This window comes from Pezoporus occidentalis, unplaced genomic scaffold (assembly GCF_034315485.1).
Source record: "Pezoporus occidentalis ecotype Australia unplaced genomic scaffold, CSIRO_AGI_Poc_V1 ctg164, whole genome shotgun sequence".
NCBI classification, from domain to species: Eukaryota; Metazoa; Chordata; class Aves; order Psittaciformes; family Psittacidae; genus Pezoporus; species Pezoporus occidentalis.
This window is the reverse complement of record NW_026913466.1, coordinates 76,982-103,387: the sequence shown is the minus strand read 5'-3', so window position 1 is coordinate 103,387 and position 26,406 is coordinate 76,982. Positions and strand designations below refer to the sequence as shown.

The 26,406-nt window shown below is 38.9% G+C and overlaps 1 protein-coding gene across 1 annotated transcript; it reads left to right on the top strand.

The window, feature by feature from the left end:
• The first annotated feature begins 158 nt into the window (after positions 1–158).
• On the top strand, positions 159–22,931 carry SELENOF (selenoprotein F). The gene is made up of 5 exons (XM_062613100.1): positions 159–316; positions 2,399–2,566; positions 14,643–14,706; positions 20,265–20,314; positions 22,709–22,931. Exons 1-5 carry the CDS (start codon positions 248–250, stop codon positions 22,838–22,840), a joined length of 483 nt encoding a protein of 160 aa, XP_062469084.1. The 5' UTR covers positions 159–247; the 3' UTR covers positions 22,841–22,931.
• Positions 22,932–26,406: the final 3,475 nt, after the last annotated feature.

Here is a 26,406-nt window from a genome sequence, read left to right as displayed (position 1 = left end):
TTTCTGCAATGTCTGACTAAGGCTGGGGCACGGCATCGCCTCTAGGCTCGCTGTGAAGTGCTGTTCTGACCAGACTAAATCAGTTCTGCTCTAAGCTTTCCACCGGTGTTCTGGTTTAGCTGCTTCTGCATGTGGTGCCAGGCGCAGGCTGCGCTCTCCCGTATCAGGCAGCGTGTCGGGCATCCCCAAGGGGTGAGGTCCTTCTGCGGCCTCCCGGCGACGCTGGCAGGAGCGATTTGGCACCAAGATGGCGGCGGCCGGGGAGAAAACGGCCTTGGGGTGGTGCTGGTTCTGGCTGCTGGTGGGGCTGCAGGCGGTGAGAGGCCGTTCCGCTCTATTCGTGCGTTCGGGGCCTGAGTGCGCCTGTGGCTTCCAGACAGAGACAGGGTGTAACAAGGGGGTGGCGCAGGAGTGAGACATGTAGCGGAAGGCGGAGGCAGCGGGCCTTGCCCTGCCTTGCCCATCCCATCCTTGAGGCATCGTTTTGTGTTTCGTCTGCCTTCTGCCTCTGTGGCCGCTCCTTGTGTTCTGTTTAGCAGCGGTTGTGCTCCGCTGCTGCTTCTTCCCTTCTGCTCTCGCTGCTTAGCACTCCTCCAGACCGCGAAAGCCCCATTTTGAAGCCTGAACCCTCGCTTCGGCCCCGGTTTACTCTGTTAGCTTGGGAAACGGCGAGAGGTGTGGGTGCTGCAGCTACTCGCAGCATAAATCTACAGGCTCCCTTGCCCGTTTTTGCTGGGATTTGTGTGTTGGTATAAATACCAGGAACTGGTTTTCCTTAGCAATAAAGATAATGTTTGGAAAGTGAAAGTAGGTGGGGTTTGGTTTCTACCTGAAGATTGTTCTGTGCAGGCTGTCCCTTGATGTTTCCCTGACAGATCAGCTCTCTTTTAGGGCACCCGATGCCCTTAAAGTTCTGAATCACCTCAGCTCCAGAGATATGAGGTTATACAAGACACCGGTGAACAAGAATTAAGGTGCAGCTTTGGCAGTGTTTGGCATCCTCATTAGATTTTTCTGTACTACTGTGGTGGTGTTAAATTCCTTATGGCCAGTATCCCTCAGAAAGGCTAAATAACAGATTATTTCAGTAAGATAGGGTCCCATTTTTGTTTATAGAAACAAAGAATTCTATACTTACAGAATTATAGAAATTACTTTAGCAGTGTCCTGTAGGAAGAAGAAAAAGAGCATTTTCTGTATATTCTCTGCTCGTGCTTTAACTGAGGCTCCTGATATTTTTTTATGTTAATTCCTAATCTATTATTTTTCCTATGTCACATCAGATGTTTTTCCTTTGGCAGTGTGTTGGCTGCTTCAGGGGAGGAAATGGGGCTTGTCTCTATCTTACTCGAGTACGCTGTAAAGATTAAATGATAGGTGAATGTGAAGAGAAGTCTGATTTGCTGAAGGACAAACTTAGTTTTTCTTCTGTGTTTTTTTCTGTTTGCTCCAGCACAGCTCTTCTGTTGGTCTGGTAACATCCCATCCTGTTTGCTTGTATTGTCTTACTCTTTTCTGAGCACAGATTTGCCTGCTGATTGTTTTGTTACCAGTTTAGATGTGGGTTTTGTTCAAGGTTTTTCAACCAGACTGAGAAGCATCTCAGGGTAAACTGTCTCCTTTCCCCCCTTTCTTAATTTCCACTCTCGCATCTCCCAACTCCACCCAAGCATACATATGGAAGGAAAGGGTTTAAGCTAAATCGTTTTGTAGGGGAATGGGAAAACAAAACCCAAATAGCACTTAAGTGCTGGGATAATTGGTAAAACTGTTTTTGCTGCTCAGAAAAGGAACCAGTGTTTTACATGTAATTGAGTTACCTATTTTAATGTATTACTGGTAAATCAGAATTGGAGGGTTTTATCTACACTTCCATTTTTAGTACACAATTTTCCTGTAACATTAATGCAGACATGAAATTAAAATCTTACTTGGATGCCTTGTTGAGCAGTTTGTTCCATTTCAAGACTCCCTATTTGTGCTTTTTCTACTTATTTTCCAAGTGTGTTTTTGGTGATATGAAATTTGCTCTAATTGCTTTGGAAGAGCAGACTTTAGAGATCTGTAGCCATGTGCATTTCAGCTGTTTCATTATATTTGGGTTTTTCTTAATTTGGAGCTAGCAGTAGGAAAACAATACAGTTGTCAGAAGTGTATGTAAATGAATTCTGGCAGGTTTGATACCTTGAAATATACGTATAATGGGTTTCTAGATTTCACTATTAGGTAAAGGCCATTCTTCAAAGTAAGTTGTTTTGCACTTATGAGCAGGCCATTAGGTGGTGTTGTAGAAGAGTCACAGAAGAACTTTGTTCTTCCTAGTTATTGAAGCATTTTAAACCTTCCTTTTCTAAACAACTAATTTAATACTAAGGTATAACATTGTATTGATTTTCAGATAAGCGCCTATGGAGCACAGTTGTCATCAGAAGCTTGCAGAGAGCTGGGCTTCTCCAGTAACTTGCTCTGCAGTTCTTGCAGCCTTCTTGGACAGTTCAGTCTGAATCGGTTGGATCCATTCTGCAGGCAGTGCTGCCAAGAAGAAGCTCAGTTGGAAACTAGAAAGGTAGGTTTTGGAACAAATCCTTTGTGGAATAATTTAACACATTTTGTTATGTCTATGAAGCTTTTCATTTTAAAAATATATGACAATCTGGATTATAATCTCAAGAGGAGTCTAGATTTGCAAACTTGCCATACTGCTCTGAAATAATGTCACTGTATGAGTAGGAAAGTCTTTGGTTCTGTGACAGCCCCTCTCTAGTGTGAAGTGGCTCATGGGAGCTATGTCCAGCTTCTTTAGATTGGAAGATATATGGGATTTGAAGAGGGAAAAAAAAAAAAAAAAAGACCATAGACTGGTGTTCTTGATCACGGCTATTGCTTGGTCATTGGCCCTAGTGTAATGGCCAGGATAATTCAGTGCCAAGGAACAAAGCTGTATGTCATCTTCTGAAGTGACACAAGAATGACAGAAGCAGGAGTGCTCAACTCCATTCTGCAGTGGTGAGAACAGCTAGAAATACTGGGAATGATCTTGCTCCAAGCCCATGCTGTGTTTCAGTCAGTCGGGCTAATGCAAAACCTTTCCCTTATCTGTAGTAAATAAATATATATCCGGATTAAGGTAGATCAAGAAGTTTTACAGAACTCTTGAAAAGAATACATGCTTTCAAATGTGTTGTAATTTAAGATTATTCCAAAATACATTGAAGACCAGTCAATTATCAGGAAAGTAGAGATTTCAGGAAGAAGAGATGCTGAAATTTGTAATGGCTAAGAGGTAGTTAAATAATTGACAACATGAAATGAATGAGGAAATCTAACAGGTTTCTCCCATCAATTAATTCAACATAATATTTAATAAAGTCTGCTTATAATTTTGAACATAATCACTGATTAGTGTTAGATGAAATAAATATCAAGAAGCAAGTGTTTGAGGCTTGCAGAGAATAAATAATCAGTGCATTAATATTAAGAGACTGTTAAGGTAAGAGGCAAGACTGTAAACTGCGCTGTTTCATATATTGACAAAAGAATGCTTGCAGTAATATTTCAGTACAGTCTTTATGGGATTTGGTATCTATGACTTTTCCTTTGCTAGATATATGAATCTTGGAAAGGAAAGTTGGTCTCTGGAAAATGATCCAGTATATATGTATGTATGTACATATGTATACATATGCATGCATGCAAAAGCTGAAAAGTTTCAGAATAAAATCTGATGAAATGTAATAAAAGGGAATTAAAAACCAGGGAAGGGTCTCCAGCTGTGCTGTGGCTGTGCACCACAACTTATGACAGTTCTGGTGGCAGCAGCAAGGCTTCTTGTCCTCTTGTGAGGAGTGGATGCTTTTATTTGTTCGGGTGATATTCTTACAGTTTTACGTCAGTGTGCATAAGATGTAGCACAAGACTTTGTGGAGCAGGATAATTTCTGTTGTCATTTGTTGGGAAAATAAACTAGAGGAGTTGTATTGCATTTCTGTCACGTAACCTGAGGGGAAAATCTTTTTCAATTTATCAGTAATTCACTCAAGGGTATAACTCAGTTTGTGTTGTAAACATTACATTCATGAAAGTTGGATCAAACAACAAAATCTAAATCAAAAGATACTGACACTGATGATCCTCAATCAGAACAAGGTTTCATTGTGTGAGTAATCACACTTTTTGTGTAAGACTATTCAAATGCCATTTTGTAGCATATTTTTAGTCTCAGAACTTTTCTGTTTTAGTCATGCTGAATGCAGTAGAACAAATAGTATAGGGCTGGATGGGGTCTCAAGATTGTTTGATAAATCCCTTCATAATGAACCAGAATTTGTTGTATATTCATAGGAACCACGAGATTATATAAGTTTTGGGGGTTTTAGTCTCTTTGTGTTGGCCTACCCAGTTTCATTATCTGCTTGTGCTTTTCAGTAAATATAAGTAATCTGCTGCTATAGCACAGTTCCATGTGCATCTTGATCATTACTTATCTGCTCTTATTTCTGTGACATTTTTGAAGACATTTAATACAAATGATACTTGAGATTAGAAGCCAGCATGTTAAGTATCAGCTTGAGTGCTAGGAGTGATTGTGGTACTGTTTTCATGCATTTTCACATCTTGGTTTGAATGTCAGCTTTCCATACTGTGTGTGTGAGTAGAAATAGTGGACTGTTCTAACGTGATGGTTATACGGTTGAGTACTAAATTATAGCATCATTTCTAGTTTTCTTTTGAATGCTGCTTCAGAAGGGATTTGCTGATTGGGGTTGGTTTTGGTTATTTGAACTTGTACTGAGTAAGTGCCCTTGAAGACTATGGAGTAGAAAACTGGTGTTGGGAGAAATGACCACAAATATTATCTTACCAGACTGTATTCAGAATCCTCACATTTGGGATTGACTTGTGTTTTAACATTGTGCTGGTTGCAGGCTATCTGCAGTTGAGTTTAAGATTTTACTCTTGCATAAAAATTACCAATATAATTTATAGTAGCTTCTTGCTAAAGTAGTATTCTCATGCTATACATGCAGAATAGAAAAACTGAATGCCGTTTTTTGCTATTTTTTTCCCTTTCCTTAGGTTTGTTTTTTTTTTTCAGGTTGCCATTGAAATCTTATTGCTAATGAAAATGTGATAGTTGAGAATGAATGGATGTTAAACATCTTTAAAGTTGGTTGTTAGGGGTTAGGCTTTTCCTCAAGCCTTCTTGCTTGAGGAATTTTTTTAGTCTTCCTTTTAAAACCTGTATTTAGTTGTAAGATGTCTGACTTGCAGATCATAAACCTTAGATGTTGCTGAGATCCAGAGCAGTGGTGCTATGGGTTTTGCTAATGCTGTAACTACATGCTGGAACATCCTCAAAGTACAGGGATCTTTTTTCTGTCTTTCTGAACCATGATTCCAGTGGACCTAGCTTGTTTCTTATGTGCATAGGTATTTGTTCCCATCACGTGACACAGCATGTTGGTAGTCTGTGCTACAGGCAGACTTGCTAACTATTAGAATTCCAGGACAGTCTTCAGGATTGTAAATTAATTCTCATTGTATGTGGAAAGTGTTAGAAATAGAAAAAGCCAGAGTTAGTTTATAGCATGACTTGCTATAAGCTATGAGTTTGAAATGAGAATTTAAAATATCATTTCTACTTTTCACAGATGAACTGTGAAATACGCCCAGCCCTAAAAATACCTTGTGCCATAGCATCAGTGCAACCTCAAATGAGATGTTTACAGATTTCAACTGTTTCACACCCTTGACAGATGTCTGTTAATCCTCATCTTGTTATCGGTCCAGTGTTCTGTGAATTGATATTGTGGAAAATAGCTGTGAGGTGCTCTTGTTACCCAGGATTTGTCTTGCTCTGAACTTCTGCTGACGCCAGGCCAGTGAACATTTCAATTGCTTCAGAATTGTAGTGTGGGCAAAATGGAAGAATAAGTTTGGTTACTTGCTCCTCCTCTAGAGATTTTTGTATTCACTTTCAGACTCATTCGGAAGCTGGCTTAAACAGTATTGCTTCAGACAGCTGCAAGTTTTAAGCCTCAGTCTGTCAGATGCAGAGTACTGCTGGTGTGTAAAATGTAGAAGGATGAAATGGAGGTGAAGCTAACTGTGCATGAAATTGTAGTAGCAGGAGAGATTGTCCATATTTTGCAGTATCTGAAAATAGCTGCACTCCATCTGCAGCTTCACTTATGCTGCGTGATCATTTCAGACACTGCTATAAGCATATTCCATTAATTGTATATTGTAATCTTAGATGTATCGCAACAATATATGTGTGTCAAAATGCAAACTGATTTTAAGAATGAACTCTGTGGTGAAATTTGCGAAACATTAAATGGCACAGTTGCAGTGTGCAGGATTGCTACAACCCTTAAAGGTCATCAGTATTTCTAAACGGAGCTTTGAAATACCTTTTGCTCACTAAGATGTGTTAAACCTCAGCATTTTAAATTTCTGTTGTCAACTATTTGTCATGCTCTAATGTTGGGGTCTTTGGTGAACTAGATAGTGGGACATTAGATGTAAGCAAGAGATGGCCAGGGAATTTGAGCCATAAAAATGGATGATTTAGATGACACATTGTCACGGGTAACATCATATGTGTCTGTCGTACACTATTTCTAAATGGCTTTGTTTTATAGTAGAGTCATAAACTAACATGATGATACAGAAGTCTCTATGCATACTTTTAAAGTTCCATAGAGGTGGGCAGTAACTGCTGCACTGGACAAATTTAAGCAAGAACATTTAAGGTCCTGAAATTTTTAGCTACTTTCCTGTGCACACACTCAGGGTTGTCAAAAACTGGAAGCTGTCAAAGCATGGTTTAATAATGTATTGGAATACCTGGGCTCTGCACTGCTCAGATAATGAGAACTTCAGGATTATCTTTCAGCAAACTTGTACTAGATGTGATAATATAAATAACTGGAATAGTTCAGAAACCTGAAATGGATTCTTGTACTGCAAGAGGAGAGGCTTCCAACTTAATGTTCTTCCTGCAGCAGTAAATATAAAAGCTTCCTTTCATTTCAGTATGAAAGTATTGTGAAATACTCACTTGAAATAAATGTGGGCAGCTTCAACTTTGGTTATCACTGCTTTACATTCAGATCCCAATTCTACATCTTACCCAAACCTATAATGATTGTCAGTATTTGGTTGCTGTTTGAAAGTTAATGCAAGTCTATGGACATAACCCCATTAGCAGAATGGATGAGATATAGAAAACAGTGGTATTTAGTGACCTTTAAGTATTATGCTTTCTCAACATTGAAAAATGCTGAAAACTGAGAACAAACTGGCAAGAAAATCCTAAGAATGCATCCTAAAATGCTTTGGAAAATGGGGGAAAAAGTCAAAGCACAGCAGAAGAGCTTCTCCTACAGTTTTACTATGGATTTCCACTGTTGGGTAAGCATGCCTTCATTAATAGACATGTGGCAGCTGGGCATTGGTTGCAGACTTATTCCCTAGTTGTTACATTGGAACTGGTGCTGTACTTAACCAGGTACTTTGCCTTATCTGCAGGAAGATCAGACCCTGTTTTCACTGCATCAGCCTAAGATCCTTTTCCTTGCAAGTCGTCAATATTTGAAATTGTGGGAACTCACTTCAGGACATGAACGATGCAGCCTGTTTCTACACTGCAAAACCATAGACCTTCTAGTCTGTTGAAAATGAAGCCTGAGCTCTGACCCTTTCTTCCACACCAGCTACCTGTTTCTGCATAGTATCACACAACTTACCTGAGGGTTTTGTGGATGAAAAATACAGAGGTGACGGACAACACACAAAAGAGAATTATACCTACCTAGCCCATGTAAAAGTAGCTGCTAATGTTCAGCTTGGCCTGTTCTGAAGATGACTCAAATTCACTGAAAGGTAAAAAATATACCTATACAAATGCAGTTTTCTGTAGAGTACCTTATTTGTTACTCACAGCAAAACAGTCACTCAGGCATAAAACATTACAGGGTTGGAGATGAGCATGTATGCAGAAACTGTTCTTCAGAACAAGCTTTAATCCTAATGGATAATACTTACCTTCTCTATGATGTAGTTTTACCATAACTTTAAAGCAGTAATTTGTGTGGAATTAGTGTTAGACCCCTCCTGGAAATGAACTGAATATTTAGTTTAGTATTACTAATAAACGTGTCACTGCAATTATGCCTGTGTGCTACTTTTAATAATGAAATATGGCAAGCTCTCTTAAAACCCTACACAACTTTTCAGTGTACTCTTAGGAACTGCAAGGAGGAATAAGGTGACATTCTTGTTCAGGCTTTTTAAAACTCTAAATAGTTTACAAAACTCACAACAGTTCCTGCAACCAGAATAACTTGAAATGCTTTTTATGCTTTAGGCTGCTCTTGTGTGACCCAATTTAGTTTCATTTTTCAGTTGTGGGTTTTTTTTTTATCTTTCCATTTCACTAATTAAAGTGCTACACTCAGAAATTCCTGTTGGCTGCTTGCTTGTTCTGCCAGAGGCTCTTCATATGAATAGAGCCAATGAAGCAGTCTCATATCTTGTTTTTTAATTCGAAGGATAAAAATAGCTGACTGTTTAGAATTCATTGACATCTCAGTAGTGTAACGTCAGTGTAAGTCATACCAAGACTTGAATAAATTAATTAGAATTATTGTAGCTATTTCTCAAAAAAAACCCAAACCATCTTTTTCTGCCTTTTGATGTGTTCTATAAAATCCTTTGTCTGCTCTGTAAAAATCAAATTGTGCTTTTGCCCAGCTGTACTCCCTATTTCTGACGTGCTACATAAAGTGGTTCATGCTCGTTGTTTTTACCAAGTGTGACTTTTAAAAATAGCATAATTCAAAGCATATTTTAAGAATCAGAACTCTCTAAGACTAATATGTCAAATGATCACATTTCAAGTTTGCTTTTAACTAAAAAGTGTCTGATAATATTCACAGTAGAATAATGTTATGGGGACTACTGAGTATAAATATATAAATATTAATATAAAAATGTGCTAAAGTGCATTTCCTTCTCAAGAACTTTATCAGGTACGCTCTTTCCCTTCCTTCTTACATGCTGTTATCAGCAATTAAACAATGTTGACAAACAGTAGTCTTGGATAAGGAAGGTGCAGCTTGCTAGTCACTGCTTAAGACAGAGATTTACCATCTTTTGTTTGGATCAGATTCACCAGTGGTTCATCTCTGTCAGATAAACTTCAGATAAAATACATTATCTGCCCTATAGTAGGGCAAGCCTTACTTATGGAAGACCTCTTTCTAGTCTTATCTGTGAAAAAGAAAAGGCTAGGGAAATCATAAATATGAATTTGCTAAATGTGAGTTAAAGGTGTTGATGTGCATCTGTGCTGGGGAGTGGAATAGGTTTAGCTGTTTAAGTCTGACCTCCTTCATTTGGATAAAACACTGGCATTTGACTCTACACTTGTTGAAACAACTTCCAAAAGTATAAAGTCTCCACATTACTTAAATATCCAAGGTCAAACAAATAGTTGATGACTTCTGTTCTTACCATTTTCTTCTTTAATTAAAGAACATACTCTTGAGAATAAGAGGATACTCAGGGCTTCTACATGTAGAGGTAAGTAGATGGCTAGGTAGCAATTAACTTGGACAGTATATTCCAAAATGGGAACTTACATTGCCTGTACTTTTTAGCTTACATAATTCTGTTTCACTAAGTCCAAGTGAGAGCCCTTTTTCTGCCACCCTTCTCTCTTCTGCTCTGTCCTCCACTTCCACTCAAACTGGGCATTCACAGCACCTAATCCCTGCTGCAACTGCAAAGATTTGAAGTTGGTTGCTCAGCTTCTGCATTTTCTCTCTTGCCCTTGTGCCAGGTCTCTTGCTCACATGAGCCTACACCAAATGATTTCGGACAGCAAAGTTAACAAAAAACAGTTTGCCAGGAGGGGAAGTTGCTGGATTTAAAGAGCAAAGATGTTTATATAATACTGCAAGGAGGAAATAATGTTTGAGATAAAAAATAAAACACTTAGATGGGTGACACATTTTCTGTATGCTGAAGATTGTACATAACCTAGTTGTGCACTACTATGACATACAGAATAAAGAAGTTGAATCTCCTCCTCAAACATCTGAGGATCTCAAAGGATACAGATTCCACAGCCTTTCTTAGTAAATTATTTCAGTTTTTAGACACCCTTATTGTAACCCCCCCCCCCCCCCCCCCCATATTCAGTTGGAATTTTCTTCCCTGCAAACAAATGAGAGCTCTGATTCTGCTTCAGCTTTGTTCACAGGAATTTGCCTGTAATACATAGCACTAACCACAGGAATAGCAGTAATTCACATAACTGTTTTTTGACTGTTTGACTCTCTGTTTCCAAACTCAAATAGAGTTCCGCATCTCCCCTCACAGGATAATGAGCTGTGAATGGGAGTAGGTTCTTTGTTGCTGAATTTACTGATGACATCAGTTGTGAATGGTATGTATGTGTGCAGCAATGATTTACTGGCTTTCCACATGACAGAGCAGTAATTCATAATGTTCCTGGCAGTGAGGCTTTCTGACTGTTCTGTGTTAACCCACAGATTCTTGCTCATTTTCTGTTTCCAGGGAAGGGGAAGACCAGAGTGATTCTGAAGACTTGTAACTAACTGTCCATACAAACACCCTGCATTCTCTCCTTGCATTTTTCTCTGTGTGTATTCCTTTATTGTAACTAATCCAGCTTTCTATTAAAGTAACAAACAAACTGATAGTCATAGGAGCTTAGAAAAGAGCAGAAGAGATTTGCACCAAAATCCCTTTACCTTGTGACTTCATTTCTCAGAAGAACAAATACCAGTTATTAACTTGTTTTGCTTCGTGGTTGGGTAGAACACATTAAAAATGAGATTGCATGACTTTCAAGCAAGGGATCAGGCACCCTATTTGAAAACAATACCAGTTTGCACATACCAAGGTACTTTGGCTGAGAAGAATAATATCATCTGTATTTTTCCTGACTTTCCTTTGAAGTAAAATAACAGCATGAGTTGATAGGGGATGAGGAGACCTCTTTGGGAGATCTGCTTATATAGGAGTATGAAATCAAAATTGTGATGAATTTCATAAAACCAAATATCGTTTGCATTGGGAAGAGATTAGTTGTTGGTAAATATTTAGTGGAGGATTGTCCTGTACCTGAGGCAACAGTCAATTCCAGTTTTATCAACAGTCATAAATTGCTTTGTACGGCACGATCTCAGAGCCTAACTTTAGTTTTTAAATGGTTTGATAGTAGGAGAGGAAAATATGCAGTATCGGAGAGAATCCAGATACTACAAGATAGCTATTTACCATTGCATGGCTTTACCTTAACAGCCTCTTCCATTGCATGTTTTAAGACATGATGGTGCTAGAATTTCACTCAGCTAATTGCAAACAGGGGTACAAATCCAGTTTGAATGACACTTTGTAACCTGTGCAGGGTCTGGCTTAGTATTTAAAAGAAAACGGTATGCAAAGTATAGGTGCTGTAGATGTAAAATGAGGCAGAATTCATTGTATTTTACAAAACCTTTTTGGTCATCTCGACCTAACATCATTTTATTATGATCAAGGAACAATCTCTGCTCAGGACCATTTTTTTTCAGTTGAGTTTGATCTGAATTCCTGTTTGGTTGTAGAAACTACCAGTTACATAGCAGGAACATAATCTTCCTTCTGGAGTTTTCACCATGAGTAACTGTGATAACAATACTGTGTCTGTTTAGAAATGAACTTTGTCTTGCATAAATTACTTCCATTCCTTTCCTAATAACAGGTTAAATACTTTTGTTCACCTAAGTTCAGGTTCATTGTTTTCAATTGCTGGAACAATTATTTTTACACTACACATCTTTATCTAACACTGCTCTTAGGTAAATGGTGGTTTATTCTGTTATCATTACCACTTCATCACTAAAGCAGCCATGACTGATAGTACGGTTTTCCTCCTCTCAGTTGTGAAGAGCCATCTTCATTACATCAGTGTGAACTCCTACAGAGATGTTCAGGTGCTTACAATAAGCTTTGGATTGAATTCGTTAACTTGAGTTGATGCTTTGTAAAAGAGGAGGGATTTTGTCACCACAGCCTTAGAAAACATACCATTAGAATGTTATAAACAAAGCTAAGTTATTTTTATAGATGTAGACATGAATCAGCCTGCCCATCATAATAGCGCTTGTTTGGCATGTTAGAGTGGACCCTAGTAATAGTTTAGAGTCTTTATTTCATTGCTTGTAGTACTAAACTGTCTTCCATCAGCACTACAACAAGTGAAGCATTATCTTAAAATGAACTTCAGAGTTAAGCATTCTGTAATGAACTGACCAGACATGTCTGTGTGCCTCCACACTGAGTGATACATGTCACCCTTAGGAACACTTGAAACACAGTAAATGCCTTCATAAGGAACTTCAGAGGACATCTGCTCTGGACATGATGAGATGGTAGTAGCACTACATATTAACAAGTCTGCTTTTGTTGTGGCCTAACTGATGCAAATAAACCTGTGTTTCTTGCAAAAGACACCTTTGTTTAGAGTTATAAATGAAGCCAATTGATTTTTCAGGGGTTTTGGGGTTGTTTTTTTTCTTGTCTGGCCGAGAGCAGCTGTTTGTGCCAGCATGAATCTGAACTTCTTTGTACCAACGCAGTTGGGCTTCAATTATGGCAGAGTCATAAGCTCAAAATACAGACATCAAGAAATGAGCTGTTTTCTTTGATAAACTTCACTTCTATTCAGATACTGGCTGGGAGTTACAAACTGGACATAGTTTGTAATTACAAGATGTCTTACCATGTTTTAGATTACCAGAGTGATCTTGTTCCATAGAAATCCTTGTTTGAAAGGAAGAAATAAACTATAAAGAATTATTTGCAGTAATGAGAATTGAAACAAATGCTTGTTTTACCCCATCCTAGATTGGGGTGTACTTAGTTCTTTAGTTGTTGAATTCCTTATACTAACTGGATGGAAAAATGCAGGTAACTGTCAGTATCAGAGAACCAGTATAAATGTTCAGTGTGTGAGCTATTATCTAAATCTATCCCAGATTGCTGATATAATCGTTGATGAATGTTTGTTAAAGAATAATGAATAGAGACAAGGTAATTGAAATTTGTACTATCCCTATTCCACATTTCCCCTATCTCTGTCATTTTTCTCATGTTTTAATTCCAGAGGCATTTTAATTATGCAAGCAAGTATCTGAGCTGCTTATTAGTGCCTTTTTTAATTAAAATCTTGCTTTGGGTGGTGTAAAAAAGCTTTAAAAGAAATGCTGTATTCTTGATCTTTTGCATATTGTTTTATCATAGCAGTCCTGGGGTTGAACAGTGCAATCCTATTTTTAACTTAAATCTGCTATTTAGCTGAAAATGTAAATGCAATGAAGCAAATTGCTGAGATGCTGTTCTGGACAGGCAATGCAGCGCAGTTCAATGGTTTTTGTCCTGTTTCCTGTGGAAGCAATGATTTCTGATGAGTTCATGTCAGGAAATAAGTTATTTCTCAAATAACTGCAAATTACTGGTGGTTTTTTATGTTCCAATTCATAGTATTTAAGCAAATAATGAGTTGTACTGGTATTCAGAAGATTTGTATTCTGAAGTGAAGGGGTATTCCTGGCTGCCCATAATGCCCACATAGAGTTAATTTGTCTTTGAGATTGCTGTGGTATTGTCTGTGGTTTGCTTTCATGACTCACCTCTCCTGTTTCATGAGAGTTAGTATGCATTAAATTTCACAGCAAGAGCTTTTTCATTACATATATTCACAGTTCATATTTTAAGTGAAACGTGAATTTACTTCATTGCAGTCAGGTTGTATTTTTTCTATGTCCCAGCTTGTACGTTTTTTACGCAAACACTGACAATGAAAGCAGAGGTCTTCAGTACTTATAGAAGGTAATGAATTGAATTAGAAATTTTTACCTGAAGCTTCTTCTGTCAGCTACACTACAAACGGTGTGTTTTCAGGGTTAGAAGGACATGACTTGGTACACAGTATTGACAACTAGGTGTAAGATTCCGATGCCTAACTTCACAGTATCTTGCACAGCTGACAGAAGTGACTGACGTTTATGTGCAAGCATCAAAGTTAGCCCAGCTAAGGCCTAGTAATGTGATCTCTTTCTGCAATCACAGTTAACTACAATAAAATACTAATAGTTAGCCCAAATGAGAAGCCTAAAGTCACTGCCTTATCTTTACTATAAACAGTATTTCACTGTCCAAGGTAGGTTTAAAACGGAGACTGAAGTTTCACTTATTGAGATTTTCTTAGCATCTTTGGGGAGGAAAAAATAGTTTTCCTATTACTAGTCCATAATTCCCATTGTAACATCTCTGATTGCATTATTTTTTAATGAAGGTTTGTTTCCAGCAACTGCATATCTCAAATGATATTCTTTTTCCTGGTTTTACGTATTTAACACAACAAAACAAAATTACCACATATCTTGAATGAACAGTCGCTTGTTGCATAAGTCAGAGACAATTCAATTTAGGATCCTGCTTGTTACCATCAACACAATAGTGTATTGTCTCCTCAAAGAAAAACAATTCAACAGATAAAACATATCAGAAGTAATTTAGATTATTTTTTTCTGTCCTTAACAGCTGCTTGTTTTTTATTACAGCTTTATGCAGGAGCTGTCCTAGAGGTATGTGGATGAAAACTGGGAAGGTTCCCTCAAGTCCAGGGTAAGTAAAGCCACTAATGTTCTTTCAAATGTGAAATACTGTCACAGCTGAATGACAAAATGTGCTTTTAAGTACTACTACAAGTAGTCATAAATTTCATATATCCTATCAGGAAAGTTGCATTACCTGAGACTCATGGAACTGGTCTCAAGTAATTGATAGATGAAATCATATTGTGCACTATGGAATTACTTTCTTTTCACAGCTCCTGCAGTATAATTGTTTTGTCAGTGGATAATGACAGTCAATTAAAGTGAATGGAAGACAGTAGTGAAAGGAAAATCAGAACCATCAGTGTGTGGTGGGAGGAAGCTGCAGGGAAAAAAACATCTGTGAGAAGTTTAAAATGCAATTTTCTTATAAATGGAGGAAGAGCTTAGATGATAGCAGTGCTTTGGCTTCTTTAATGAAGATCCTAATGCTGTACTTTGGCCATAGAGAAGAAAGACTAACCTAGCTTAAGACATAAAATCGCACAAACAGCATTATCTCCATCTACCACAGCCAGTATTAATACCTCCTTGCTTGAAGGCCAGCTGACAAACAAGTAAAAGAAGGACTTTAAGGCAGATTACAACTTAGGGAAGTTCACAGATCATAGAATGGTTTGGGTTGGAAAGGACCTTAAGATCATCTAGTTCCAACGCCCCTGCCACTAGGCCCTCTCCTGCCACCTCTACCCACACACAGTTTAGTTAATTGACTGGAAGGCCAGGGCAAAGCTTTTTTTTCTTCCCCAGTTCAAGGGCGTGAGGAGATTAACTTTGCTAGCACAGGAGTCCACATGATAGTCAGTAATGCCTCAATAACACTGTTGTTTTATTTGAGTTCATTTTGGGTGCAAAATGGTCTAGTTTGTCGTATCATTTTTTATGTACAAATTGTGACATTCTGCACAGATTTATTTTTCTAGTAATTTTTCTTTTTTTTTACTTTCCAGCTGTTTGTGTCTAATAATTCAGGGCCAAATTAAACAAATTACTCTTTTATTTCCTTGAGTTAGGCAAAGTAATACTGTTTGCTTTCTGCTCACTGAAAGTAACTCAGAACAACTATGTATAGATAATCTTAGATGTACTTTACTTTTCCTTTTCTGTATTGCTATTGGATCACTGCAGTTACTTTATATACATGTAGTCTTGCTTATTTGTGAGTTCTAAAAATCAGTTGTTTATGCTGCATTGAGTTGCACAAAGTACCGTGCTACTATTTGATCAGTTGTCTTTTGAAAGCTTGTAATAACTCACGTGCTTTCTATTGCTAATTCCATGTGTGAAACACTTCAGTGCATCACAAGAAGACTCTCAGTATAGATCTCTCAATATAGATCATCCTTTACGCCAGTTTTGAAACATTCCTCCTTACTCCTGACTTACTCCTTTCTGCTGTTGCTCTTGAAACACTAACAATTCTTTGCCCTGATCACATAATGGGTGATTTTAGTGTAATGCTGAGGGACAGTCACCTTCATCAGACAAGTACCACACTGCTTTTCACTGCATAATCAGCATTTTAAATGAGACTCACCTATAATATGAAGCTGTGTATCATTCACAGCATCAAGAGGTTAGAAGAAGCTAAAGGGTTCTGTTTACTCAAAAAATAGCATAAACTGGAGAAGGGTATGTCCAGTGTAAAAAGGATGAATCCCTATGGGCATACACAGACCTTGTGTTACAGCAATGGAATAAATCTAAACTAAAAGCGCAGATTTTTAAACACCAGAAAGATCAGAAGTTTGATTAAGTGGACTTTTCCATTACTAGCAGATGCTTAATCACATTAGATTCTTATTCGAAGACATGCTGTAGCTTACCAGGAGGAAAAATTGGGCAGTAAATATTTATTGTGGACCTTGTGCTGAAGATGTGACTAGTTCAGACTTGTGCTTTTCTGCTGTTAAAATCTGAAACTGATAAAATAGAGACAGGGTTTTGTTAATCTCCTCCAGGCCTTTCTGATTTGAGGCCATTATAATCCTTCTGATGCATGTAGAGATGGACAAGCTTAAGAATACTTATCTGCGCATAGTCATATGAAAACTAATGTGAGATTTTACTGCCATTGTATATTGGCTCTCGGGTATTAAGAGATTAATTTTTTCTTAACATAGCTTTGTATATTTTCAGTTACAGATCAAGCAGGAGATCTTTGCTTCTGAAACAGTAATCTAAATAATGTGAATAGTCCTGAGTGTAGGTATCCCTGGTGGTCTGGATCATGCCCTTAATCTATAACAGTAGGTAGTCAGCTCTGTTTACAAAGAAGTTAGTCCTAGCATATAGGTCTGCATCTCTGCATGGAGAGATGTGGTATTGTGTCCATTTGGGGTCAGGAAGTTTTCTTCCTGGTGTATCCTACTGTGCCTCAGAGAGAACAGTGCAGTGTGTGCACGTGCACAGGCTTGCCCTGTGTTTGGGCCCAAGTGATGCTTACATTCCTTAGTCATTTGCACTAAGGACTCCAGGCTTTAATTACAACAAACTTGCTTTCACAGACTTTCCCAAAACAGAGATGTCATATATATATATCAAATCAAAGGGACATTATAAGAATAGCAGTGAGTTTCTCCATTCTGCTCTGTTCAAGGGCAGAGGATGCTCTTGGGTCTTCAAAAGCACTGTTTGGTACTACCTTTCTTTGCAAAACAGTTTCGGTGCTGGTCAGGCTTTATAATACTCACGTACACCTGATCCTTTTCTCTGACCTTTTAGTTGCATTTGATTGCATGGCAATCAAGTGTACTCTATACGCTCACCTCAGGATGGCCTTCAAACAGAAGGCATATGCTTTGGTATTGCACACGCTATGTAAGAGCACAGGGGGAAGTGATTTCTTTAACATCATGTGAAAGGACAGTTGCAGAGCTGGCAGTAGAACAGCTCTGACTTCTAGTCTGTTTAATTCACTGGAACACAGTGGCACGGCACCAAGCTCAGACTTCATCTTACAGAAGTCAAAGTGGAAAATGCCTTCCCCGCTTGCCCATGAGCTAGATAAATGCTATGAGTAACCCAGGAGTTAGAGAAATGCTTGTTTCTCTGCTGTGTGTAATTCCTACAGCTTCTACAGGGAGAGGAAAATGAGGAGATAGCTCAGATTTTAGCATTCAACGTCAAACTATTCAATAATGGGTACAGAAGGGAAACCGTTGGGGCAGTGCTGAAGGTGAAGCATGTGCACCCCATCCCGTGATAAGCAACCAGCCACATGTCCCAAAATGCACACTGTAGCTACATCTGACTTCCTAACCCCATTGGTTTCATTCAACTTAGGACGTGATTTTTCTGCAAAGGAGAAAAAAACCCATAGTGTTTAATGGGCTAATCTGTACTTTTAAAGCATGTCAGCATGTTAGTTTCTCACTTCAGTTGCCAAAGGTCAGGATATACAAATGAAGTTATTTGTACAGTGAGAGTTTCTCTTTGTTGCATTGCAAATTCAGGTGACTAATGCAGAAAGTGGCTATGATCATCATTAGAAATAAATATGCCATTAACAGAGATGGATTTTATTCCAGCTGTCTAAAACTGCAGGGAAAATGTTGTGTAATGCTTCAGCTTTCGGAAAATTTGGATGTCTGACATTGATGTAAGTGTGTAATAGCTACTTTTAAAGTGACAAAATACAATACTGCTGCCTTCCACCTCATTCTGTCGCCATTTCATGTGAGCTTGTTCAAGTCCAACGCTGAAGCCAGAGAACAGCCACGCACATCCACATGAGCCTTCATCTGTCACTCAAGTAACAAATCCTCACATCACTTACAAGCTTTAACTAGAGGTAATCCCCAAAGGCTTTAATACAGTTAAAGTCCACAGTTCAGATTTGCCTCTGAAACTTTATCCATTTCACTATGCTCTCTTGCCATTTAAGTTCTGCAATTCCAGTTAGCCACTGTACTGACTACTTCTTAGAACCTCCTTTTCATACAGAGCCCTAGAGGCTGAGTGCAGCTTTAGATTGAAATTGAAAAGGAGAATGTGGAAAAATTCCCCATGAAACAGTTCAATGTGCTGTGGACTTTAAAAAAAAATAAGGAATATCTGCCATTTTTGTGCACTTTTCCACTGTTGGTGACAGCTGAGACAGCTAACAGGTCACAAGGACATGGGAAACACGGAAAATTATGTCTCTGAGTCTGAACTGAATTGCATCATGTGAGCAAGAACTGGTTATTTAGTGCTGTTTGAAATTGTTAGCCAAATACAGCTTACAGGATGACATTAATATATAGATCTGTAGAAGGAATGGAAACAGGCCCTATTTTCTTCAGGGGTCAGGTATATCTGGTAGCTCATGGGCCACTGGTATTTTTTGACTGGTTTATACTGTGTAGTGGTTGGTGCAGCCAGCAGAGGATATGATTTTAATCTGTCTTGGGACCACAGTGGGAGAGAGGAGAAAATAAATGCCACTCGGTATACATATAATGAGAAAGTGTTAGGTAACTCTACAATGATATAAAGATAGGTATAAAAGTGCCAGGGGACAGCCTGACCATTACTGAGGAAAGCACTACACGTTGTGAGACAGTATGAAACATTAGTCCTGAGTTATTCTCATCTCCATGCACACCAGCTGGATACACTGCAGTTTGTGAAAGTCATTGTTGTCTAACCTTGAATAAGCAGTTTTAACATGCAGGTGGCACCTCTGGAAGAGTCCGTCTGTACTGACAAGGATCCCCAGTCTGCTTAATGTCAGTACAGATACTAAAGGTAGCCTTTAGTATAACCTGAATGTAAAAAAGGAGGAATGAAGGCTATAATTTTCTACACAAATTATAAATACTTGTGGAATTCAGACATTCATCAGGCTAAAATGTCTGGAAGTAGGGGATTATGCTTACACTTTGTCCTGGAATAATTCATATCATCTAAGTTAACACTAAAACAAGGCCTGGGTTGTGCTGTGAAGGATTATTCAGCAGCAGCCCACCTCAGACCTTAACTCTCCATGTAGCTACATGACAGAGTCCATCTTAAAGCTGATTGCCTTTAGGGGAGAGGCAAGAGGAGATAGCAGCTTCTTGTTTTCTTGCTGTTTTCAACATGTAACCTCAGAGATCTCTGCAGGATAAGACTGTCTTGTTCCCAAGAATGACACCTCTACCCCCAGTTCCCTCTGTGCTCCTTTCACCTGCAGTGCTGCAGCTTGTGTGAGCATACTGATGGGATGCATGTCATATTCAGCATCCCTCACAAAGCTTCTCTTCAGCCTGATTTTGGTCACTCTAACAAACACTTTTCATCACATTTGCATATCACAGTAGCATACAGGTCAGTCTGCTGGAGCCTGGCAGTGGTACCTGCAGGTAAACTGTTTTACACAGTTGCATTAGCAAATTGTTTGGAATATTAGCAAAACCAGGGCATGCCTTAGGTGTGATAGGCTGAATATTATTTTGTGAGGATTTTAAGAATTTTAACATTAAAGTATCTTCTAAAACATCGTTCCAAAAGAAATGATTCAGGGAATACTGCCTTGAATGTAATTCTACTTTATGCAAGTGGAGAAGAGCTTGATCATCTTTCTTTCTTTTCTTCCAACCATAGCTTTTGTCAGGAGTGACAAGCCAAAACTCTTCAGGGGACTGCAAATCAAGGTGAGTAGTAACCCAGCTTTTTCATTTAGGTTGTTAGGAAGAATTAAGCTTGATGGAGACAGTCCTGCTGTGGATTGTTCCTTATTTAATGATCAAGCAATCCCTTAGCAGAGGACATACATGGGCATTGCCAGTATAAATCTTTACAAGTTCCTGCTGCTGATACTAACCGGTTTATTGTTTAGTAACTGCTTGGTACCAATCTGTGGTGATGTTGTTTGTTTCTTTTTAATCCAAGGGAAAAAAATTGGTACCTATTGGCAAAAGAATGTGAGGAGCACCTGCATTCTGTCCTTACTCTCTGGATATTTTGGATTTATTCAAGCTTATTCTGCCATAGTTTCCTTTCTTCCTGTTCTGTTTTCCCCTCATTTTCTGGTGGAGCTGGAGCTGCCGTTTCCATACATTGAGTGATTCTTAGATTCCTCTCCTCCCTCTCAGAATTTCGTTGCTGTGTTCGTATGATGCTGTTTTTCTTTATAGTCTTCAAACATCCAGCTTTATAGAAATGCATATGCTGAATGGTGTTTATTATAACCTGCATATATGCAAAGCTGCATAAGTTGCACTGCCTTAAGCTGAAACAAGCCTTTGGTTTCAAGATCTGGTGTAAAACTTCACATTCCTCTTAAAATCCTGTATGAACTTCCTGCATACTTCACACATACACAGCTTGATTCTCACCTCTTGAGCTCCCATCTCCATTCACCAGATGGCACCATCTGGAATCACTTCATAGCTGTGCATGGCTGCAATAAGAGATTTGTCTTCTGAGCAGCAGATTCCATCTCAAACAGATTTCCTCTGTCTCATGCATTCATGTCTCTGTGTCCTCCAGTTTCTTTCTCTCCTTCTGCATGTCTGACTGTTTCACTTTTATTTTAAGCTTTGTAGCTGTATTGAACACCAAAGCAGTCTCGAGTGCAGTTGGTATAGAGCACTGCCAGAAAAAAAATGAGTGCAAATGGATCTGTGTTTATTGTACAAGACTTTTGGAAAATGGATTAGAGATGCCACCAGCTTGGTCAAGTAAGATCAACTAGGTTCTAGGTTAGCTCAGCAGGGAAAGGTACAATACTCCGGGGGAACATTTTCCATAAACTTAAATGGTTAGAGCCTTCTGATACTGTGAAGTTTTTATTTGCATCACAGAATTTGTGACTTAGTGAGTCTTCAGAAGCATTAAAGTAGTATGTTCCCAGCAAAACCTTGTAAGCACAGATACAACGCAGCAGGAAAGAATGGGATTACATTAGAAACTGATAGAAGTAACTTAGAGCTGTGAAAGTGACCAGAAATTTCTAAAAAGCTAAAAAGGCCACTGATTATATGAGAAAAATAATTCAGGTGCTTGATTCAGAAATCCAGCTTCAGTAACTTAAACCAGCCGAAGTAGAAAACCATCTTTCAAAGCTAGGTTTATGGCATTGGCCCCCTGCATGTGCATTAGGTTGTGCAGTGGGCCAAGGACAAGAAGTAGATGTTGCTCAAACATACACACGCACACAACCTTGACATCTTCTCACCCCTTCGTTTGACTTATTCCTCCACTTTCCTCTCTCTGACATTAAACGCAAGTGAAAAGTCTAAACTGAAGCTGTTTTCTGCCTGTTTTACATAAGGCAAATAACTGTTCTGGATCTCAGACACTTACTGCCCTTTGTGTGTTTTAATTGCTTGTGAAGTGAGGCCTCTTTGTCTCTTACGGTTCCTTCTTTTCTCCCACCCTCTTTTCTTGGGACTAGGCAAGAAAGCCATAGCTGCAAACACTGGCCAACTGCTGCTAGTGGAGTGTACAGACTTCAGCATCTTTCCATCTTTAAAGCCTCTGTCTGGTGTCTCCCCTTCTACTGGTTTTTCCTTTGCATATACACATGCACACCAGCTCTAGCTTTGACCATCTACCTTCTCCTTTGAATCTGCACAGTAGGTGAAAAAATACTGGAGGAGAGAAGGAGAAAACAAGCTAAAAGGCTCATCTCCTAAGCTTAATTTCTTAATTTGATCCTTGCAGATCTGTTTTGCTCCAGAAAAGTAGAATCCATTGTTGTTAAACCCTAGAAAGGAAATGCATAAAATCAGAACAAAAGAGGGGGCACTGGAATACTTGTATTTTTTGTCAGGAGCAACCAAGCTTGTCTGTTTGGGTTTATTGAAGAAGTCTAAGCTTTAAAAAGCCAAAGCTGAGGTTGATTTCTTAGCACAAAGTGTATTGCCAACGTTTACCCAGAATACTCTGATGTAATTTAGTGCTCTGTTCTTAAGTGTTCATGATGTCACTCTTTGGACTTGTTACTATTCTTGCTTTGAGCTATTTTTACTTAATTTAAATCAGTCTGGGGGAGGAGCGTTAATCCAGCCCAAGGTAACTGACTCTCATTTCTTCCCTTGGAGTATGTGCGTGGTTCTGACCCTGTACTGAAGCTGCTCGATGACAGTGGGAACATTGCAGAAGAACTGAGCATCCTCAAGTGGAATACAGATAGCGTGGAAGAATTTCTAAGTGAAAAATTAGAGCGTCTATAAATCACTGCTTTTAGTCCCCTTCCCTTTTCCTGCCTTGTCATGGTAATCATCTCAGATGAAATGTGCTACCACTGGAAACACATTCCAGCTTTATATTGAGCTGTGCTAAACATCTTGTAATTAAGAGAGGAGGCTTCAGCACCCATCTGACAAGTTGACAAACATAATAGCTTGTCTTCATGTATTTCAGCTCTTAATGCATTTATCATGAGCAAAATGCTTTGTTTCAAAGTTAATTATGCAATAACCAGTTTGTTATAATTGGACCTATTCTTCCAAATGCTTTTAAAACTGAAGAGCCTCAAATAACTGAAATGATTACCATGCTTTTTGTCAGCTGCTGTTTGTAAGAAAGTCAGAACCAAATGCCATGTACTATCTTCCAAAGAAACTTGACTGCTAATCCCCTTTTCTTCTTTGAACTGTCCTCTCTCTAGAAGCACTGTTTACAGTGAGTATCTAGTTCAGAGGGTTTGTAGCTTATGGAGGAACTCATGCTCTCGTACTGTGAAACACTTAGTAAGTACACTTTAGTGAAGACTACATAGAAAACCTCCGAGGTGTATGGAAGTCTGATGTCAGGTGTGCTTTACATGAAGTGTTTTGCTTCAGAAAACATGAGGTGTAAGTCTTAAATACCTTTACTTCTAACTTCTACTAATCTATTGGAAGTCTGTTTATCAAATGAATTTATAAACTGTCCTTTTAAAATGTGTATTTTTCTTTCTCAGTTGAAATTTAGGTGAACATGGAATATAAACAGTTCTATACAGCAGTGAGTCAAATCCATTATGACTTGTCTGGTTTTTATCTGTATAGGGTGAATAAATATGATAAGCAAGAATGTGGGGTTTGTTTTGTGAAATCGAATTATCAGATGAGTCTTCCCTTTAACTACTTCATGCATCCCAGTTTTGGGCTGGATGTGTGTTACACTATGACCTCTGAATTTGTGCTCAGTTTTTCTCTTCATGTATAATTTTACACCTCAGAAATGTTCTCTACAATTTGCAGATTTTATTCCCAACTTTTGAGAAGAAATCATCAGCTTCACTGCAGAACAGTAAAGTTGGGAATGGGACCACACTCAGTTATCAGAAGTAATACACTAAGGTGATTCTTTAGGCATAGCCTTTAGAGCTGTTACTCCTGAAATACTCTTATAAACTCTTAGAAGGTGCATACAGCTCACAGGATGTTGTCCTCCTCATTACTCTGTGCCTTTCACTCTAACACATGCTGCACCTCTCCCTCATGACTCAGTGTGGGACAGCTACCACAGTGGTCACCACTGTCTGAAGAGAAATACGAACAGTACGCAAGATGCACAAATCTTCACAGCCTGTGCTAAGTTATCAGACAAACATGGATTTGTTCTCAGGACATGTGAAATATTGGTCAGTAGATGAGCTACAACCAAAACAAGTGACACAAAATACAACCCAGTATTTTGGTTGTAAAAATACGCTGCCATCCACTGGTCTTTTAATATACTGACTCTGTCCCATACTTTTCATTGCTGTGTTTGCCCACAGGGGATTTCAGTCTCTGTGTTGATGATTTATCATGCTGCTTTAGCAGAATATTTTAACCTCATCCTTCTCTCCAGCCTCAGGTCTTCATTACCACCCAATGGAGATTGTTTGCTTCATTTGATATTTACCAGGTGTTTTTCTCTCCTTCTCTCCATTTCCTTCCCCCTCCTCATTAACGTGATGGTCAGTGGGTTTCTGACCTTTAACCTCCCTTTTCTTTCTGTGTCTTCCCACTTCCCTACGCAAACCTGCTCTTCCAACACCAGGTTGTTCACTCCTCTCTTGCTTGTCTTCCTGTGAAGCATGGACTTGCTCTTGTACCAGGAGCTAACCATCCCATAGTAAAGGAGGATGACAAGCCAAATAACTTTTCCTCCAGCACAACTGGGGTTAATGACTGCAGTCCCAATACTGTTTCCACAGCCTCCTACCTTTCCCAGTACTGGTTCTCACTTTCCACAAGGAGAGTGGGAATGCCAGGCTCCTGATTTGCCAATTCCTATTCCACATACTCATCTTGGCTTGTAAGACAAATAGTTATTCCCTTATTTTAAAAGGTACATCCCTGTATTTCCATATTATATATGTCAGTTGACTGATCTTCCACAACTCTGTGTCTGAGCTGCTAAGCCCAGAACCTACTTGGTCTGTGAGCCTGTATGAAAAGCTAAGTTCACACTGCCCTTGCATTGTTCTTTCTTATTCTATCCCTTAGATAACACTGGGGTTCTTGGCTCTGTAGACATGTGCTAGGAACATTTAACATCCTGGCAAACATGAGCTGGGCTTTGTGCTAAAAGAGGCAGTTGGGAAATAATTTCTTTTAGAAATTCCCAAGTCTCTATTTATCAGCCTGTTTTTTTCCCTCCCGTCTGCAGCTGTGAAAATTCATGGAGCTCAAAAGGTTATTTTGGCTTGTGGCAATTAACGACACAAAATACAAGGTTTAAAGCTCCCATTTCAAAAGGAAGTGATTCATTTTTACTTATAGCCACGATAAGCACCCAGTACTTGACGAAAGGCATTCACTCAGATTTATGTAAGAATTATTTAGTCTTATATAATGCTCTTGTTGTGCCAAATCTTGTGAGAGTTAATGGAAGGAAGAATAAAAGCAGCAAGCATGCATGGCTGATTTGAAACATCAAGTGTCCATCTATCCTCCTGTCATTTTAGAAGGGAAAAAAGGCCACTCAGCTGGTAGGAGAGAAGATCAATGCTTTAAAAAAAAGAACAAACAGTGTTGTACATTCCATTTTGTACATAGATATGTAGATGAATTTGAAACACAGTATACAGCCCACTTGGAAGGGTTTCCAGGGTACCTGCTTAGTCACAGATTCCGCCAGTGCGAACCAGAGCAAAACTACTGTAGCAGGCAAAAAGCTGTCTCAGAGCTAAGGGAAACCTTCAGGTAGACATTAAAATCATGGAAAGAAAGTATTCAACTCTGTCTTTGTTTTATTGTCTCATCACATAGAAGAAGAACAGACTGCCAGCTTAATGAAGAATGCACACACAAAAAGCATGGGTTCAGAAACCTGGGCTCCTACTGAGAAATGTAACTTTTCTCTTTGACCCTGAGCTTTCAGCCAGGGAGATGAGACCCTGTGCCTCCACCCCAAAATAATTGAAATCAAAACCACTGGCCTAGCATGGAAGCTGGATTCTTAGAGCTGCATTAGACCTTCTCTTACATCCCACCCAGGCAAATGGGCTCAAATCTGACAAGTTTCAAGAGTGCATTGCAAGGAACAGAATTCCCTGGTTCTTGCAGCATGTAAGGAATGTTAGAAAAAGCACAAAATTGTCTTTGCAAAGGGTGCTTTGGCCACACAAAGTAAATGGACTCAGAAATTTGTGAAGTGTGCTAAAGAAGGGTCCATCAAACTAAAAAACATCGTGTATCTGAAGCATCTTCTGGATTTGTGTGGGTTTCCTTAAGTTGGTCATTGTTAAGGCCCAGTGCAGTTAGCGTGAAACAAATCTGCTGTCATGTCTAAGTAGAGCCCAAGGGGCAAGATAGCAAAG